The sequence below is a fragment of the Takifugu rubripes genome, chromosome 21 (assembly GCF_901000725.2).
Source record: "Takifugu rubripes chromosome 21, fTakRub1.2, whole genome shotgun sequence".
NCBI classification, from domain to species: Eukaryota; Metazoa; Chordata; class Actinopteri; order Tetraodontiformes; family Tetraodontidae; genus Takifugu; species Takifugu rubripes.
Window position 1 is genome coordinate 4,663,896 of NC_042305.1, and position 18,109 is coordinate 4,682,004.

At 38.6% G+C, this 18,109-nt stretch overlaps 2 protein-coding genes across 4 annotated transcripts; one reads left to right on the forward strand and one right to left on the reverse strand.

Annotated features, from left to right (window-relative positions):
- Positions 1–720: 720 nt before the first annotated feature.
- On the reverse strand, positions 721–8,358 carry LOC105417995 (leukocyte surface antigen CD53-like). 3 transcript variants are annotated; one of them, XM_011615251.2, is made up of 9 exons: positions 7,810–8,351; positions 5,586–5,712; positions 4,837–4,918; positions 4,089–4,277; positions 3,356–3,430; positions 2,806–2,916; positions 2,369–2,476; positions 2,211–2,294; positions 721–1,499 (listed from the first exon to the last, which is right to left on the reverse strand). In XM_011615251.2, the coding sequence occupies exons 1-9, from the start codon at positions 7,886–7,888 to the stop codon at positions 1,431–1,433; spliced, it is 924 nt and encodes a 307-aa protein (XP_011613553.2). In that variant the 5' UTR covers positions 7,889–8,351; the 3' UTR covers positions 721–1,430. The 3 variants fall into 3 exon arrangements, with proteins under 3 accessions (XP_011613553.2, XP_029685572.1, XP_029685571.1); XM_029829712.1 differs by having other exon boundaries at positions 5,586–7,056; positions 7,810–8,344; XM_029829711.1 differs by lacking the exon at positions 2,806–2,916 and having other exon boundaries at positions 7,810–8,358.
- A 155-nt stretch (positions 8,359–8,513) lies between these two features.
- LOC101067807 (SUB1 regulator of transcription) lies at positions 8,514–18,069 on the forward strand. Its single transcript, XM_011615253.2, has 5 exons — positions 8,514–8,667; positions 10,572–10,641; positions 14,536–14,655; positions 15,382–15,490; positions 17,586–18,069. Exons 2-5 carry the CDS (start codon positions 10,573–10,575, stop codon positions 17,663–17,665), a joined length of 378 nt encoding a protein of 125 aa, XP_011613555.1. The 5' UTR covers positions 8,514–8,667; position 10,572; the 3' UTR covers positions 17,666–18,069.
- Positions 18,070–18,109: the final 40 nt, after the last annotated feature.

Here is an 18,109-nt window from a genome sequence, read left to right on the forward strand (position 1 = left end):
TAGTATCTCCTTGTGCAGGGTGTCAGTGATGGTCTTCTGAACTGTCCAGTCAGCATTATTTCCCATGATGGAGGAGCCTCCTGAACCAGCGGGAGACCATTTAAAGGCTCAGGGAACCTATGTTGCTGTTTACAGTCAATCAGCTAATTAGAGTTAAACACCACGAGACTCCAATATTGAACTTTTGACATTTGGGATTTTCATTAGCAGTAAGTCATTATCACTCGAATTGAAAGAAATGAACACTAGAAATATATAATTCATCTTTCTTCTAGCCACTTGATGAGTTTGGAGGAGAGCAGAGCAGAAATTTATGTAACCTGTGTGTATTTTATAATGTTTAATATGAGCTTCAACCTTTGAAGTGAATTAATAAAATAAATTAACTTTATGATGATATCCCTTACTCTAACCCTTAAAACCCTTAAAACCCAATTCTAACCTCAACCTTAAAATGATGTCTGAAACTTCAAACAGCAAATTGACATTGTGAGGACTAGCTAAAATGTCTTCACTTTGATAGCAGAATACTCAATATATAGCAAGTACCAGAACACACACACACACACACACACACACACACACACACACACACACACACACACACACACACACACACACACACACACACACACACAATTATTACCGGTAGTTTGAATTCATCCACTGATGTGTGTTTTTAGAGACTATTGGATTTTAATAAATCATAGACCCAAGGGGGAAGGTTAAAACAGACGTTTAATCCAGACAAACGTGTCTATATGAGAACCTGATTAATCAAGTCAATCAACAGTTGAAAAAAATAATAAACTAGGACAGAAATTCAAGCAATTGTCTAATCAACCTGAAGCTTAAACATATGAGATGACTGCTAAAAGACTAACAGGAAGACAAGAAAAGGTCATTGTGGCATGGTATGAATTATGCACCTTGCTCTAGTTTGTGTAGTCATGTCTAGTCATACACTGACAACTGTGCCAGGTATTTCAAAAACATGACAATATGCCAATAAACACTGCATATGGGTTTCCTGGAGCATCAATGAGATGTTGCATTTTAAGAGAATTATAAAACATTTCCCGGAAATGTATTGTTAATGCTAATTATTTACATTTTTTAACAAGAACTCTTCCTCTTGAAGAAAATGCAGCAAGTTTGTTGCAAAACAGAAGCATGTCGTGTGCAGCAAAGAAATGTGGACCAGGTCTCTTGTGTTTGGGGGGGCTGAGACAGAGCTGACATATAACTCACATATAAAGCTCAGCAGTACATCAGCAGTGAACCATGTGTAAATAATTGCACACTCTTTGATTTTATTGGATTTAGTACAAATAAATGATTGAAGGTTTATGAATCTCCATTATCATAGGGAAGAGGAATCAGCAGCCCTTAAGCAATATGCAAATACCAAGAACAGAAGTGGCCCCTTTTCACTGATAACCAAGTCCACGTCGTCCCATGTAGCAAAAAAGGGGGATGTTGATACACATACAAATAAACTGTGAAGAAACAAGACAAGAAAATGAAAAGGGTGACTCGTATTAAGCACAGATAAAGTAAATCTGCTATACCCCTCACCATGGCAGGCAAAAGCTGGGCTCTTTTACCATGGTATTGATTCTCTCACCACAGCTCCTTTCACTTTAGCCAGAGAACCCATCTAAACCCATGCACTACCGGCATTTCAGAACAATTTGAATAGGAATATAATGCCATTTAGATAAAAACACAGTTTGTTACAGGCTCACTCCTATTGGTAGGCAGTGTGAGTGCCAGACACAGGTGCAACCGCTGATTTCTTCACCAACAGTCCTACATCATCGAATTGTGCTGGAAGTTGAGGAACAGACTGGTCGGCAACATAGCGGAAAACAATACCTCCCTTTTTCCCCATTGTAATTAAAATTTCCCCCCTTTTAAGATGCAACACTGACAAGATTGGAGAGATTGAAGCTCCACCATTGTACCTGCCATTGTTGTTTTGTTTTTCTATTTACAGTGGACTTGTCATGAGATCACAGATGTCCTGACCTTAAACATGAAGCCCCCCCCCCCCCATCGTTTGCTGCAGAAGAAACAGGTCTGCTCACAATGTGAACATCACCAAAGAGTATTTTTAACCAGGTGTACCGGCACGTAAAATCTAAATTCATCTCCTACTTTGATTTACATGTTGGTACAGACATAATTTACCTCCAAATGTACTATACCTGTATGATAAACAAGGTGACAACACCTGCACCTGTGCTCTGAAAGTTGCTTGCGAACCAGTTCTTCAGTTTTCCGAAACAACCCTAAAGAAAAGAATGCAAACTATCAATAAAGAAAAGCATACTGGCATTTTCAAAAACACACTATAGATTATTACCTCTTGCCAGTTTTTGGAATGGACGCTGTTGCAGGGGTCTTCCACGCAACATGATAATGGGGTATTATTTTTCCAGTCTTCCACCCCATGAACGCCACAACATCTAAACTAATCAAAAAACAGTTTCAGAATAATATACCTCTATACATATTCAAAACCTATTATTTGAGCAAGGTTAATAACTAAATTCCATTATGTAAATCAAATCTTGTTCAGCTTTTGTCCCAGAAGAAAGAAACTGGTCTAACTGGAGCGTTGCTGTTTGGAGGCCTAGGCTGTGCCCTTGAGCAAAGTACCCATTGCTCCTGCCCTGTGTGTGTTCACTGCTGGTGTGTCATGGATGGGAAAAATGCAGGTGTCAAATTCACTATCACTAATTGGTGTGGATACAAATAGTTCAGTTTTTCTTCTTTTCAATGGAATCATTGATTATTTACCAGATTCTGAACGGCATCAAGTTGAGCTTTAAGGTTCCTATTGTCTTCCTCACTTGATAACCTATATATCTCTAAACTTTGTTTCAAGTCATTCTCCATGTAGGTGTCAACCTGTAAGACAATTACTCACAGTATAATTAAACCTGCCAGTTTAAGACACAATAATGTTATTATCTTTACCATATCTTTCGATAATTTACTGTTTTTCTGGTAATCTAAAACATGACATGCACCACGATCAAACACAGCAACCATTGCCATTTAACAGGGTAATTTCATGTGCACTGTGATGAGGAAGATGAAGGTGATGGGAACATTTTACTCCATAGTAAAAAAAGAATCCAATCTAATGATGGCAAGGCTTACGTTAGTTTTACTGGCAAAACAAATGTTTCCAAAGATCAAAATACTGAATTAAGTGCTACATAGAGTGGCAAAGCAGTTCACAACTTATTGACATTATAAAACATTACTTTCAGAACTATTAAGTGTGATTAAATGCTTTTCAATCATGAGACTGAAAAAGCAAAACCAATGTTAACTTTCCTACCTTTCTGCTGTAGACCAGGAAGACACAGGCCATTGCAAGTTCTACCAGCATCAGGATAAAAAGCAAGATGAAAAACTGGAAATTCCAAATGTCATGTCAGTGCATTAGTATTATCTGTACTTCATGTTATTGCTCAGTTAGCTGCCAGTAACTCAAGATTGCTGTATTTGTTGTGATTATTGGATTCACTTTTATCACTTTTACCTCATAGAATCTAGATTTGAATTCATTTAGTTAGTACTCAGGATAGCTGCTTAACTTAACCCTCTTTAGGTTCATTACAACTGGCAGCACCTTAACATATTTAGTTTCAAGAGACTTACCGGTAGCTTGATTGCCATTTACTTTACATACCACGATCTGAAGACTACATTTGGTTCAATAAGACTTTATAGTTTCTGCAGTTAATTACCTAATGGTGTCTTCTAACATTACATTTTGTAATGTGAAATCAAACAGTTGAACAAAAAAGGGCATTTGGAAACCTTTTGCAGGTCAAAGTATGAATATGCCATAAAATACAATAGAAAGGAAAATTCATGCAACATTGTATTTTAACATTAACAAAAATTATATTGTTGTTCAAGAACACAGGATAGTGTAGAGGCTTGACCAATTTGGTTATATTTGAAAACCCTTAATTGTTACTGAATTCCTAGAAGACTCTTGTTTGAATAAGATTATATAAAATATTGTACATATTCAATAAATGATTAAAAGGCTTCATACTTACACTGATGAGCATGCAACGATTTTCCCTCATCCCTCCAAAGACGCCGATGTAACACACACATGCAGCAATGGTACCAGTAACCACTAATGTGTTGGAAGGGTAGATGGGCCAAAAGGTAGTGGAGAGGGCAGGAAACTTAGAGTGCATCATCTGGAACTCCCCAAAAGCTATGACAAAAGCACTGCACAACTCCAACACAAAAATATATACTTCTTAAATTCCCTTTAAATATTAAAAGATATTTGAACATTCAAATATTAACAGATTTAAGCATCAACTTATACAGTTCATGCCTACATGTCCAAAAAATAACACATTATGGCAAAAATATTTGCAGCCATTTGTTAGCATTACCAATGTATTCATTAAGAAATGTATCATTTATTTATACATTCATTTAAGAAATCAGCAAACACGGGGTATTAAAAGGTTGAAGAACATTTTATTTGTGCTAGTTCACAATGCCCACTTGACACAGAAGTTCTTCCAGGAACAAAACATCACTCATTTGCCTGTTCCTCAGATCTAAATATAACTGAGAACTTTTGGGTTATGTATTGATCTTTTTTTAAGATCAATCACCTTTCAACCAAAATCTTTTTCATGCTGCACAGGCAGTAATTTTGATTGTTAGCAAACACATGGCATTTTTTGCTCACGGGTGGAATATATATATTTTACTTTTTAACTTTTTAAATATTTTCTTTTGTACAGACTTTTTGCTATATAGGAAGCTTAAGCAACTTACCCAGCACAACAGGTTGAGACTCAACAGCAAAGTTTTCAAGAAGCTAATACATGACTGATTCATCTCTTCTGTTGATATTCTTCTGTAAAAATCAACAGATTCATTTATAAAGATATTAGTTTTGTTTACATGATCACTAGTGTGAAAACCAGTTTTTCTTGACAGAGAGATCAGAAGAAGAAGGTAGTTGTTGTGGATGGTGTGTAAAGAACACCACTGTTTGGTATGGCAACACTCAACTGTTATGGGTCACCAAGTCCCAAATGTTCTGTGTGGATAGGACACAATTATATGTACAAATTTGTATCTGAATATGAAGTAACGTTTGTTGTCCTGTTTATTTCCCATATAAACCCTTTCCATTCATTTCTAGTTTTTTTTTCCAAAACCACTTGAGCTGACTCAATTGTTGATGCATAATAAATATTTTGAAAGAATTTGCCAAAATACGTTTTGTTTAAATGTGTAGTTTGGGTGGTTTAAAATATTTAGTTTATAATATCTCTGATTTAAAAATGGTATTTTAAAGTTGACCAGACCAATTCAGCACTTCATGAAAAATGACAGTTCAAGAAAATATGGTTCTGCATACTTGTGATCAAAATACATTATTCTAATTTAATAGGAAATTATTTAATTAAATCTAAAAACATAATACTATAACTATAGTCTATATAGTAACTATAATATTTCATCATTACAGGTTTCAAATAATTGTATTTAAATGTAATTTTAAAAATTGGACTTACCTTTGATGATAATGTATCCACCAGCAATCGAGTGACTGGTATGGTCGACAATAAAGTTCTAACTGACAACAAACTGTAGATGCAGTGTAGCCACGGCCCACCTGACAAGATCTATATATGACAAAAACTGAAGAGGAGTGTCCACAGAGTGTGGAGTCACTGCTGTCATTATTATGGCAGTCTTAGAAAACAATAGTTTTGTTAAGTTAAAGCTAAATAATAAGGGTGGCTTTGCTTCATACAGCTGACACAGTATACAGCCCTCTGGTGTCCCTTTTTGATGTAGGGCTCAACGAATGTCATCTCAAAGTTTTACTGCACAATAGTCGACTAATATTAAAATTATAAATTAATACATAGTATTAAAATGTCCAAAGACAATCAATCATGGCCTTTGCACAGAAAAGTGCAGGTTTTAAACATCACACCTTAGCATAGTCCCACCTGGGAGAATTTCAATTGAAGATAAATCAGCCAATAAAAAGGCTGCAAAAGGACATGCACACCTACTGGAATAGCGCATACTACATTATACTGTTTCCTTTTGAGCAGAAAAGGGCCCTAGGAATATCTGAGTCCAAACACGAGCTTCCCCAACAATGTCACCACTCACCAAGTGGCTAGCTGTGGGGAAGAAATGTGTGTTCTGACTTCAAAAACTGAAAATAACTGAACTTAAACTGAAAAGTAAGCCCATGCACTGTTCTGGCATCATTCCTGGTGTGACTGTAATTTTGCTGGTAATTTTGGTGGAGAAAATGAAGAAAACCTGCTGCTGCAGATCTGCTCAGTGCTTGGGTTTCTTTCTGAAACTCCACCTGTTGGAGCTGTGTGTGTCACCAGGAGTGACAGACAAACAGGAAGAACTCAGGAGGTCATCTACAAGGAAGCTTCACAAGGCACATTCCAGCAGCACTCTGGACTGCTGATGATCTAGATAGATAGTCACACCTGTAGGGCAAATGATATGTGGTGATGTCTGTGAGGCCCAACTTTTAAATTTATACCTGCATCACCACAGTCATTTCTTCAGTTCTTATATTCTTCACCTCATTAACAACACCTCCAGGACTCAAGCTAACTAGGTGCCACTCGGTAGCTTTGTCTTCACTTACAGGCTACAGATGACTTGAAGTTAGCTAAACTCACCCTGTTGGTGTTAGCCACTAGCTACCCAAGGAGTAATAATTTCAAGTTCAAGTACTGCGTCTCGTGTCTTGCTAGGAGTTCAGAACTTAGATATGTGAGGAAGAAGTTTTCTGGTCACCCGTGTACTCAGGGATGCAGCTTATATTTGTAGAAGGGTCTCCACAAGACTTGCCCTCTCTGCCCAGGGATTGTCCAGGACAGAAGGGCATTGACATGCTTGTGTGCATTGTAGCCAGCTAGAAATGGATGAACTTTGTAAAGAGAGTGTGGGGAATGGCAGCTGTGGTGCAGCAGGACTCCCCTCCTCTCCACATCGGTAGTACTGAGAGGAAGAAGACACAGACAAAAAAGTGATACGAATTGACCCTGTTTCAGAAGCAAACAAAGGCTCATAGATATCTTTCAGTACCATGCAGCAGTGTGGAAAGTGAAAGGCTGCTTAGCTCAGTTTCACAGAGCATAGAAGAAAAATGGAACAGGCTCACAGCTGATAAAGCTTCTTTTCTTCAAAAAGAACATGCCGCTCACTTTTTAAAAACAGCTTTAGACTGCATGTTATCCTTAATTCTTCATGACATACTTTCTACAAGGTGTTGGAAACATTCTTTAGAGATTTTGGTCCATATTGGCTTGATAGCATCATTCACTTGCTGTGGATTTGTCAGCTACACATCTATGATGCAAATCTCACATTCCATTAAAGCAAATCTGCTGGCAAATCTGTCGTCTTCGGTTGCAACATCAAATGTTTTCTTTGCAAATTCAGGTGCATTGATGGATGGGGCCTACACTGATGCTTGACAGAAGCATTTCTATTGGTGGGATTGATCTGGCTGCAGTGTGGGCTAACCCTTCCAGGTTGCACCCACATTTCCTTTTGCACACTATACCCTCTTATGACAGTGCCTAATTATGATTTGTCTGCTTAAGCAATGCAGCCAGAAGGTGGGTGAGGCTCTGGGCTGGCGGGCTCTCTAAATATGTAGGTGAAGAGATTGTGGCAGTTCCAGGAGCATTTCAATAAATCAATCGTCAACCTAGCATGGTTCACAAATGACCCTATTGTTCCACCAACCTGTTTTCAGTAGCACAAGTAGTTTAATTGTAGCATCCTCGATGTTGTACAGGTGCTCTTCAGCTTCCATTATCCCCATTTGATCAATTTCTATCTTGTAATTGGTTTCCCTATGATCTTTCTTAATTTCCTTAAGAGTGTCCGTACTTCCATGACAGAAATCAGGTACCTGTAGTTATTAAAGTATTGTCTCCAAGTTTGACATGTCTTGAGTGGACTGGGCTGCCTCCTTTTTAACTGCTTCTTTTTCACAACATCTACAAACTTGGTCCTCTCTTGCTAGTTCTATTGCTAATGTATGTTGTTTGTCTCATCCGCTAGTCTATATATTAGGGTATTGATACTCTAATGCTTAGCTTAAACTTCAGCAAGATCTGGATAACTACGAGCTAGATGACTGAGAATCTACACAGACATCTACTAGGAATGGAGTGATTCAGATGGTAAGAGCATGGTGAAAGCTGAGGTTGTAACATGAATCAGAAATCCAGATTAGATTGAATGTTTTGAAAATACGTGTGACCACACGATGTCAGCATTGACGTGTTGTCCGATTGTTTCAAACTTTCATCAAAACTTACACGATACGACTGTCTTAAATGTCTCAGGAAACAACTGCTCACTACTACAATTATAGTTTATCTCTAAAAATTATAAATGTAAACACGAGTGGCAAAACTGTGCCAGGGAGCTGTGTTTACATGAGCGTGCTTAAAACACGCTTATACTCGAGGCGCGCGCTATGACGTATATTCTGCGACGGAAGAAGAAGAGGTAACAGCAACAGCAGAAGAAGAATCTTGACGGAACTGATTTTTATTTCCCTCTTCACAGCTTTTATGCTCATCATCAAATCATGTAAGAATTCCAAAATGCTACTTTGAGAAGCTTTAATGTACAATAGTGAGGCGCGGGGTCAAATGTTCTGCATCGGTTGTATTATATGTTATTAATAATTATACTCTGTCATATAACACACGTGCTTTAGCATTGCTATCTTTATCAGAGGCTACACTGCGCAGGTAGAATAAGCTCCTGCATAGATTAGAATACAGAATACATTCAGGTCTTTTTCTTGTTCACAAGCTGTGTCGAATTGCGCTTTTCTGGAGTGTAGTGTGCTTGTGCAGGTAAGGTCGAGTGGCCGGTGAAAGGAATAGATATCGTTAAGTCCTCGGTTACGTCGTTCACCCGATAACCGTCAATAATTTAGATTCTCAGCTGCAGTTTAGGCCAAACATGAGGCGTCATGTTATCGGATGGTTTCTCTTCTCAAACCAACCTGTCGTTGTCATTATGATCACTTGCTTTAAGGGGAGCAATCAAAGTGTTTTATACAGTTTCGAAGCCATGATTTACAAGTAATTTACCCTGAGGAAACGTAATTGCTCACCAGGTCAGTGATATAGTTATTTTCAAACACAGTTTTAAAAAAGTATCTCTAAGTGTAATATGAATTATAACAACCCAGAAGGACCCACTTCAGACTAATATATTCTTCAAGTGAAATGCAAACACATGATCTAGTGACAGCACTAATGGATCGCTATAATCTGAGCCGGTCTTATATCTGGAACAATTGTTCCAAGTATAAATGGATTTGTTCTTTTAAAATACTGAAATTGTGAAAACAAATGACGCTAAATTAATGTTATGCACTTATTAAGCCAAAACTCGACTTCTTTGGTCTAACACTAGGTGGGGTGTTGTACCATAAAATGCACTACTTATACCCCGTATCACACCTACTTGGCATGATTATGCACCCGGTTAACTTTTACAAGGAAACTGTCCTGCGTATGAAACTCGCTTATTTCTAAACTGTAAAAGCATTTGATGCTGAGATCAACCGTTTTACTCGCTGTGTTATGCACCTCATGCCTTGTGAATCACCCTGTCAAATACAATGAACTTGCTCAAACAAGCTGTTTGACTCTCATAATAGCTGCGGTACATTTCTACACAATAGGGCATATGGAAAGGTGTTGTGTTTTTTTTTTTTTAATTATTCAGTCATGTATTACATGTAACAGCTTTTGTGCTGAGAAGAACATTGGCTTTTTTTAGTCTTTAGAAGAGTTGTAAAGAGTATGAGTAACCAGTGTTCTCTTCTTTTTCCTTCATAAATATTTAAATCAGAAGACAATGTTTCCACTGGCATTTTTTGTTGTTGTGGGGTGCGTATTTTACAGCAAGGGGGCATTTTCCAGCACAATAGGGGCGATGTATACACTATACACCAAACATCCAAAACTGGCTTCAAAATACTCCTCCTTCAAAATCTCCTCACAACAGTTTATATTCTGAAAGGAATGATTATGTAAGGTCTTATCTGCTATCGGCTCTTATTGGTCATTATATTTACAAGTGCTATTAAAGCAAATAGTTAGTAGTCTCTACTCTTTGTGTTAGCCTTTTAGTTTTTCATCAGTGAGAATTGCACACCACACCTTTGTTGTGTACAGCTGTTCTTAGTTCTCACTTATCTCAAATATTTGAAGAAGAGGCCTTCTCTGTTCAGGAATGCATCTATTTACCCCTCAAACTGCGATGCTTTTACTTGCTTTCATTTGACACACAACACTGCAAGTTCTTCAGAAATATTTTTTTATGCATATATCAAGACATGTCAGTTGTAGTTTATATGCTATACATTAAGATATCATGCTTTACTACCTGTCTGTTTCTACACTATCTCTGTAAAATGACATTTCTTTTTATTTTTTAAAAAACTCCTAATGTTTGATCTCTCATGGGAGCAGAATGCCAAAATCAAAGGAAGTCCTTTCCTCCACATCTGGAAGTGACTCTGACAGTGATGTAGACACCAAGGTTTGTGTGATATTTATTCATTTATTATTCATCTACTATCAGGAATGTGAAATACAATTTATCAGTCAACCAATGAAAGTACCGGATGTTTATATTAATCAAGTATGCTACCTCAATGTTTTTATTGTTGGTAATGGAGAGAAATTACTATGGCAACAGGACCTTGTGTCATTTGCAAGTCCTAATTAAATTGTCAGATATTGATCAAATTTTTGAAGTGATAATTCAAAACTACCGTAATTTCCGGACTATAAGATGCTACTTTTTCCCTACACTTTAAACACTGCGGCTTATTCTATGGTGCAGCTTATTTGTGTTTTTTTTTTGTGGCGCACTATCACAACTATTGTGAATCATTTTTACTAACCCTCATCAATGTAGAAAATACTAGAAGAAAAGCATATGATGCGACTTTTAAGTTTAAAGTGATCACTCTGGCGGTTGTAGAAGGAAACTGAGCTGCCGCGCGTAATCTTGGCATACATTACGGTAATCAATGGCGAGAAGGTGGAGACGCCTGCCTGAACTGATCCAAAGCAAAAAGATGACAAAAGCTTTTAGACGTAAACATCGCAGGTGGACTGAGCTTGAAAACGTTCTGGAAGACTGGGTCAACACACAGAGAGCAGGCGGCTACGGTGTTTCCGCTGTACAAATCAGACTGAAGGCAAAAGCAATCGCCACTGCGGTGAAAATAGAAGATTTTAGAGGTGGGCCATTGGGTTTTTAGATTGTTCATTGTTTGAGTAAAAAAGCATAAACAACATAATATGTGTGTAGCTGATACAAACTTATATTTCAAGGTACCGTATTTTCACAACCATAAGGCGCGCCGTATTATAGGGCGCACCTTCAATTAACAGCCTATTTTAGAAATATTTTCATACACAGGGCGCACCGTGTTATAAGGCGCATAGCATAGAAACTGCGTAGTGCCTGTGGTTTCATGACGCGTTCACTAGATCGAGCTGCTTTATTATTTTTTCCGAGTGACGTAGTGTTTTCGCGTAACACAGTTCGTTTAATAACAGCGAGTTATAACAGGCAGTGCAACATTTTTATCACAAGTGGATAGTGGAGTTTAATAAATCTTCGATTTAGTGCAACATTTTTATCACGTAGTACCGTTGCGGTAAATCAAACGTTAGTGCAAACACAATATACGGTAACTCGAAGTAGTGCAAAGCGATAGCAATATAACAACGTTGTTCAAACGGTAATTTCCATATTCACAGTATGACCAGCCTTGTTAAGTTGTAAACACACAAAAGAAACACGTAAAGATCATTTTATCAGTTCATTCCTCATCCAGGAATCCCTCGAATTCTTCTTCTTCGGTGTCCGAATTGAACAGTTGTGCGAATACGGCGTCCAACATGGCCGGCTCCGTCTCGTCAAAGTCGTCATCAGGGTCGGTGTCGCTGGTGTTGTCTGGCATTTCAGTGACAATCCCTGCCTTCCCGAAAGCTTGGACCACGGTCAATGCCCAGGCATTTACGATCCACTGGCAGATAGTGACGTATGACGCTCGGCGCCGTCTCCCCGTCTTGGTGAACGTTCGGCGTTCGTCATCCACCGGTCCCACGCAGTTCGCAGTCTAGTTTTGAATGCCCCGTTGACACCAATATCTAGCGGCTGGAGTTCCTTTGTTAATCCACTTCTTGCTTTTGTTTCCTCGGAAACTCCGTTGAGTCTTCTTTACCTGGCGCAGGTCGTCTTGTTGCTTCCTCCACTTCCGCACCATTGATTCGTTCATGTTAAATTCTCTTGCCGCTGCTCTATTTCCGTGTTCAACTGCGTGACTGATAGCCTTCAGTTTGAACTCTGCGTCAAAAGCGCGTCTCTTGCAAGGAGCCATTTTGGGGTCTTTACAGACAGAAATGGTTTGGGACTGAATTTACTGCTGTTACCTCGGCCACGCCTACTGACTACGGTAGCCGCGATTAACCAATATTACCGTAATCCATACAAAAGGCGCTCCGGGTTAAAAGGCGCACCGTAGATTTTTTAGAAAATTCTAGGCTTTTAGGTGCGCCTTATAGTCGTGAAAATACGGTAGCTGCATTACAGACACCGTTAGAAAAAAAAAAAAAAAGCATTTACCGGTAGAATATATTTGTTTATGTTGCTAAACGGATTAAATTAAAAGAAAAGTTAAAAAATCCTGATGTGATAAAAATTGGATTTAAGGTCTCTGTATAAACATACAAGTGAAAAGAGTGGCTGTTGTTTCTTACCTGTCTGTTTATCACTCGTCAGTGACTCGTCTCTTACGGTAATAAAAACATATACCGGTACTGAATGTTTTCGATCTAATTTTTCATATTACTACATGGGATACCTGCGGTTTATAATCTGGTGCGGCTTGTATAAGTACAAAATTGATTTTCTTTCTAAATTTAGATTATGCGGCTTATAATCAGGTGCGCTCTATAGTCCGGAAATTATGGTAACAACTTTCAACTTCAAGATTTGATATTGTAAAAGTAGAATCATTGTATGCTTGAAAAATGCGAATACATGTGTTAAATTAAAGGAAGGCTTAAATGGCATATCTCTGATCTTGGTGAACAAAATATGAGCACATTGGATATTCTTCCTCTCTCTACTTCGCTTTGTTTCCCTCAGGGGTCCTGACAGCCAGTCAGCTGTCTCCATCTCCTGTCCTCTGCGTCCTCTTCTCTTGTGACAGCGAATTTCATGTCCTCTTTCACTATATCCGTAAATCTCCTCTCTGGTCTTCCTCTAGATCTCTTACCTGCACTTCATCCTCGGCATTCTTTTAACAACATATTCACTGTCCCTCTTTTCCTCACACAGATAAGGCGTGTTTCCACTGCAGGAGTTCCTGGTAATTACTGCGTGCAGGAACTTTACAGCAACTGTTCCTCTCACTTGTCTCCACTGCGACATTGCGAGTTTTGATCACCACATTATCGTTGTGCGCCAATTTCGACCGCGATGTTACCCGGGCGAGCCGCCAAAAGTTAAAATCGTGACAAAACAACAAGGAAGGAGGTAAACGTGGAAGGAACTGAAGTGGTGTAGTATTCTAAGACATTATGATGTCCTGCAGGAATGTGAAGTGTGCAGTTACAGAATTTTGCCCATGTGACTTGTTTTAGTTTCAATTTATTGCTCCAAGCTGTATCTGTGTACACTTCAGTGTGTTAATAAATACCAAGTATATAGCATGTGTTGTGATGCTTAACAAGACAGGTGTTCGCCATGTTTTTGGTGTACATGTTTGTGTACATGGTGGCAGATGCTATGGAGCAGCGTCTCTTAAGGCTAATGCTCCTTTTTTTGCTGGGTTCTGCTTTATACCCCGTCTAAGTTTAGCCAGTTGGAGTTCTTTGAGGCATTTCTAAGTAGGCATCATAAAAGTTCCAGTAAATGGTCCTTTTGGAGAGGTTCCTGCAGTGGAGATGTGCACCGTCAACCCCGTAAAATTACCCCGAGGTTCCTGCGGTGGAGATGCGCCTATTTATTCTCTTACTTCAGCTAACCTTTATTCCTGTCCAGGGCAGACCCCCACCACTGTAGGTTCTCCTCCACATGCTTCCTGCCCTCACGATGGATCAAGGGGTCATCTGCAGTCATCGTGGTCCGCGGAGATTCCTGTCTAACCTCATCTGTCATCCTTTCGACCATAATGACCACATATTCAAATTTGTTTATATAAACATGACTAAGGATTATGATATTGTGCTGTAATAGTGCCAGCTTGTGGAGGTCAGGTTCTTGTACCACTCTGATTTAGACTGTAGGTAATTCTGAGTTATCCTCTGAGTTAGAATTTATGATCATATTGCATGCATGCATTTCCTTTTTTAATATATGAGGTGGTTCTTTTATATTAATTATTGCAATTATTTGTCTTTTTTTTTCAAGGCTAAGAGAAAGAAGACGAGTCAGTCAGAAAAACCATCCAAGAAGCCAAAGAGCGGAGAGAGCTCAAAGCCAGGTGGTTCTTCTAAAGGCAGCGGTAATGGAGATGACAACATGTTCCAGGTGGGAGACGCTTTAGCTGTTCAACTGAAAGTGGGTTGGAGGAATGTGATGAGACAGTTCTGTGCAGTGGTCCCACTATAATCAGGAGCCAATTCTGAACAGTTCTAGTTTTATTTTAGTGCTGCACATCTGAAAATTTGCCAGTCAATCTGTCAAGTCAAACCATGTACCCAAATGTTATAGAAAACCTCAGAGTTCCTTTAAAGAGCCTCCAATTCTAACTTCCTTTCACTTAAATGTTACAGGCTTTTGACTTAAGACAATGTTTTTGTCAGCTAAAGTTTTTACTTACCTGACACCTATTCACACACTTGATGCAGGATGGCAACAGTTCATCAGCTAAGATCATCACTCACATTCATAAGCCAAATTCTTATAGTTCTAGGTAGACAGACATAGAGATCAGGGGAATATCAGGGCTGTAAAATAGACCCAACCAGTGGAACCTTAACAGCTGCCACCTTTCTATTGCATCAGTGACTGATGAGGCTCACTGTGCTAACATTGGAAGCAGGTCATTGATTGCGTGCATGAAATCAGGACAAAAATAAATTGTGTTAACACCTCTGAGGCTTTAAAACTTGCTAAATCTAAACTCCATCGCATAAAGTAAATCACAAAGCTGTTAAATAATGTGAGCAAACGAATGATGGTGAAATGACAATCAAAGGAGGGCAACGTTAAACCACCAGTCCTAAAGTCAAATAAACATTTTGCTCCTTACAGATTGGAAAGATGCGATATGTGAGTGTCAGAGACTTTAAAGGGAAAGTCCTGATTGACATCAGAGAGTACTGGATGAACCAGGATGGAGAGATGAAACCTGGGAAAAAAGGTAATCGTTCAATACTGACATTCAATCGGTGTAATTACATGGTGAAACAAATATATTTACTTCAGACACATGTAGAAATCATCCTTAAAGTAAAGTATACTAACGGTGTGAGTCTCCTGCATTAACTCTGCAGTCAGAAATGTGTCGGACCCTTAAACCATTTCATATTTGTTATGCTTCAATCTATAGTAAAAATGTAAAAAAAAAAAAAAATCTTCACTCAGTACCAGTAAAATAATACAGTGAAAATAGGAATTTTAACTTTTTCAAATGTGTTAAATGCCCATTTATCAGCTGTAAGATGTTGGTAATGGAGACAGATGTCAAAAGAGCTGACCTGAAAGGTCCTCGGGTTGAAAAGTCCTGGGGGTCAAAAAACTGCCTCCAGAGTTCAGAGACTATAGTTAAGCCTGTATTAGTGAAGGCTACAGGAAGGTACTCAGGAACCCATGTTTGGATGTAGGTTAACATCCAGTGATGCTGGAGTGGCTTAAGGACAACTCTGAAGGGAAATGTCCAGTAATGGTTCGACCCACCAGTTAGACTGAGAAGATCTGCAGATAAAAATGAAAGAATATCCATAAAGGGGCTATAAATGCTGAACAATACAAACGGACCTGCCCTAATGAAGTACTGAGTGAGTGGTGTAAATACCGATGTCTGAACTGAATTTCTCTGTTGGACACAAAACCAGGGGGTTGTTTGTCCTCTGGTCCATAGGTTTACATGGGGATTTGATCTTAAGGTCATTTATGGACTAATGACTGCAATCGTGTCCAGAATTTTGGGAATGACACAAATATTGTTTTTCCACATCGTTGTTCCTGTGGTATACTGAGGTATAACAATAAGCCTGTCACAAGGTCAGAAGCCTTTTTTGATACATGCCGTTATCAACTTCTGGGCCCCATTCTAACTGATAGCAGCACATTCTTTCATTTTCCATCATGCCGGACGTGGCATTGATAGTCCCAGTTCTTGGATTCTTACGAGGAGCTTTATTCTATTCTTTATTCATGGCTGTGTTCAGGCCATATTATGAGTGTGCCTGCTCCCTTCTGTGTGAAGAACAACCCAGACATTAATGTCTGAGGGTGATTTACTATTGGCATTATGCAGTGAGTTAGCACCCACCTTTTCTTATATTGGCAAGATTTTATGTTAATGTTCCAAAGAATCAGAAGAGGGATTCTTTAGAGGGAATGACTTTACTCCTTGGCAGAGCAATTCTTGTACCTTTTGCAGAATATCAGTCCGTCCCTAAGGTTTTTTCTGCAGAGAAATGGCTTCCATACCACCCTTCTTGACACCAGGACGTCCTTCAAAGGTCTTATCTGTATAATGATGGGAGGTCCTTCGGGTTTAAAAAGAGATGGCGTCAATGGCTCCCATATGTCCCCATTCAGAGTTCTGTTGTAGCTTAAAGTATAAAATTATGAATGTTTGTGAGCATGTTTTTTATTATGTTTTTTTTTTTTTCCATTGAAGCCTTATTAAAAATGTTGATCAGTGAAACAGTCAGACGGCCCTTCACTGATCAAAGCCTGTGCCCTCGACTGCACTCACCTGTGAAATTGAGAGAATCACTGATGTGATGATCCCTGGTGATTTTGTGGCAGGTCTGAAATTAGTGAAAATGTATTTTTTTTTTTATGGGATTAAATTCATTTTCACGGCAAAGTGGGACTCTTTAGTCTGATGGCTTTTCTTAAGACTCTGAGGCAGCAGTTGTGAAAATATTGATTCTCAAATCTTTTGGCCACGGCTGCAGGCCCAATTTGTTGTCCTGTCCCAGGTTGAGCTCGTGTCTGAAGCCTGAAGGGGGACGGTTTAAAGGGAACCTTAAAAGGGGCATATTTTCACCATCATAGCGGAGTCTGACTTACTTTGTAATGAATGAAGATGATGATCAGTCCTTTCGCTGGGACAAGGACAGATATTACCATAGTCTCATTTAATTATTTAATAATCATGTGAGCGCACCACGTATTTTTACATTTTTTTGTAAAATGAACACATTTTAATACTTGGATGGTAAAATATTTCTTTCTCCGTGATTCTTAAAGTTTGAAGGTGTATCTGAAATCTGTTACAGGCATCTCCCTCAACCCTGAACAATGGAACCAACTGAAGGACCAGATTGCAGACATTGATGACGCCATAAAGAAAATCTAATGATTCCTTTAATGTTTAGATGTTTATTTGATAAACTCACTCGTGTTCAGGTTTGTACTCAGTTTTGTAAGAAGTCTTTAATAGTTTTCTAATGGTCAACATTGTAGAATGGAGTCCAGGTGTATTGTTTAAGTGTGTCCTTTTTCTGTAGATGAGTAGGTTTTGATCATTGCTTTTTGAGTAGGACAGTGACATTTGTATTGAATAAACAATAAATAAAGACACTGGTTAGGTGAGTTGTTTTATAATTACATGCTCAGTTTGACTTGGATAAAATCATTTTTTTTGTCTGTTTTTATTTATCTTTTGTCTGCCTCCATCCACATCAGAGGATAAATCAGATCTTTGTATGTTTCCTCTATACCCACTGAAGAATACGAATAAAGCCACCAAGATGTAACTCATTTAAGGTTGGTTCTTTGATGGGAATTAGAACTAATTTAT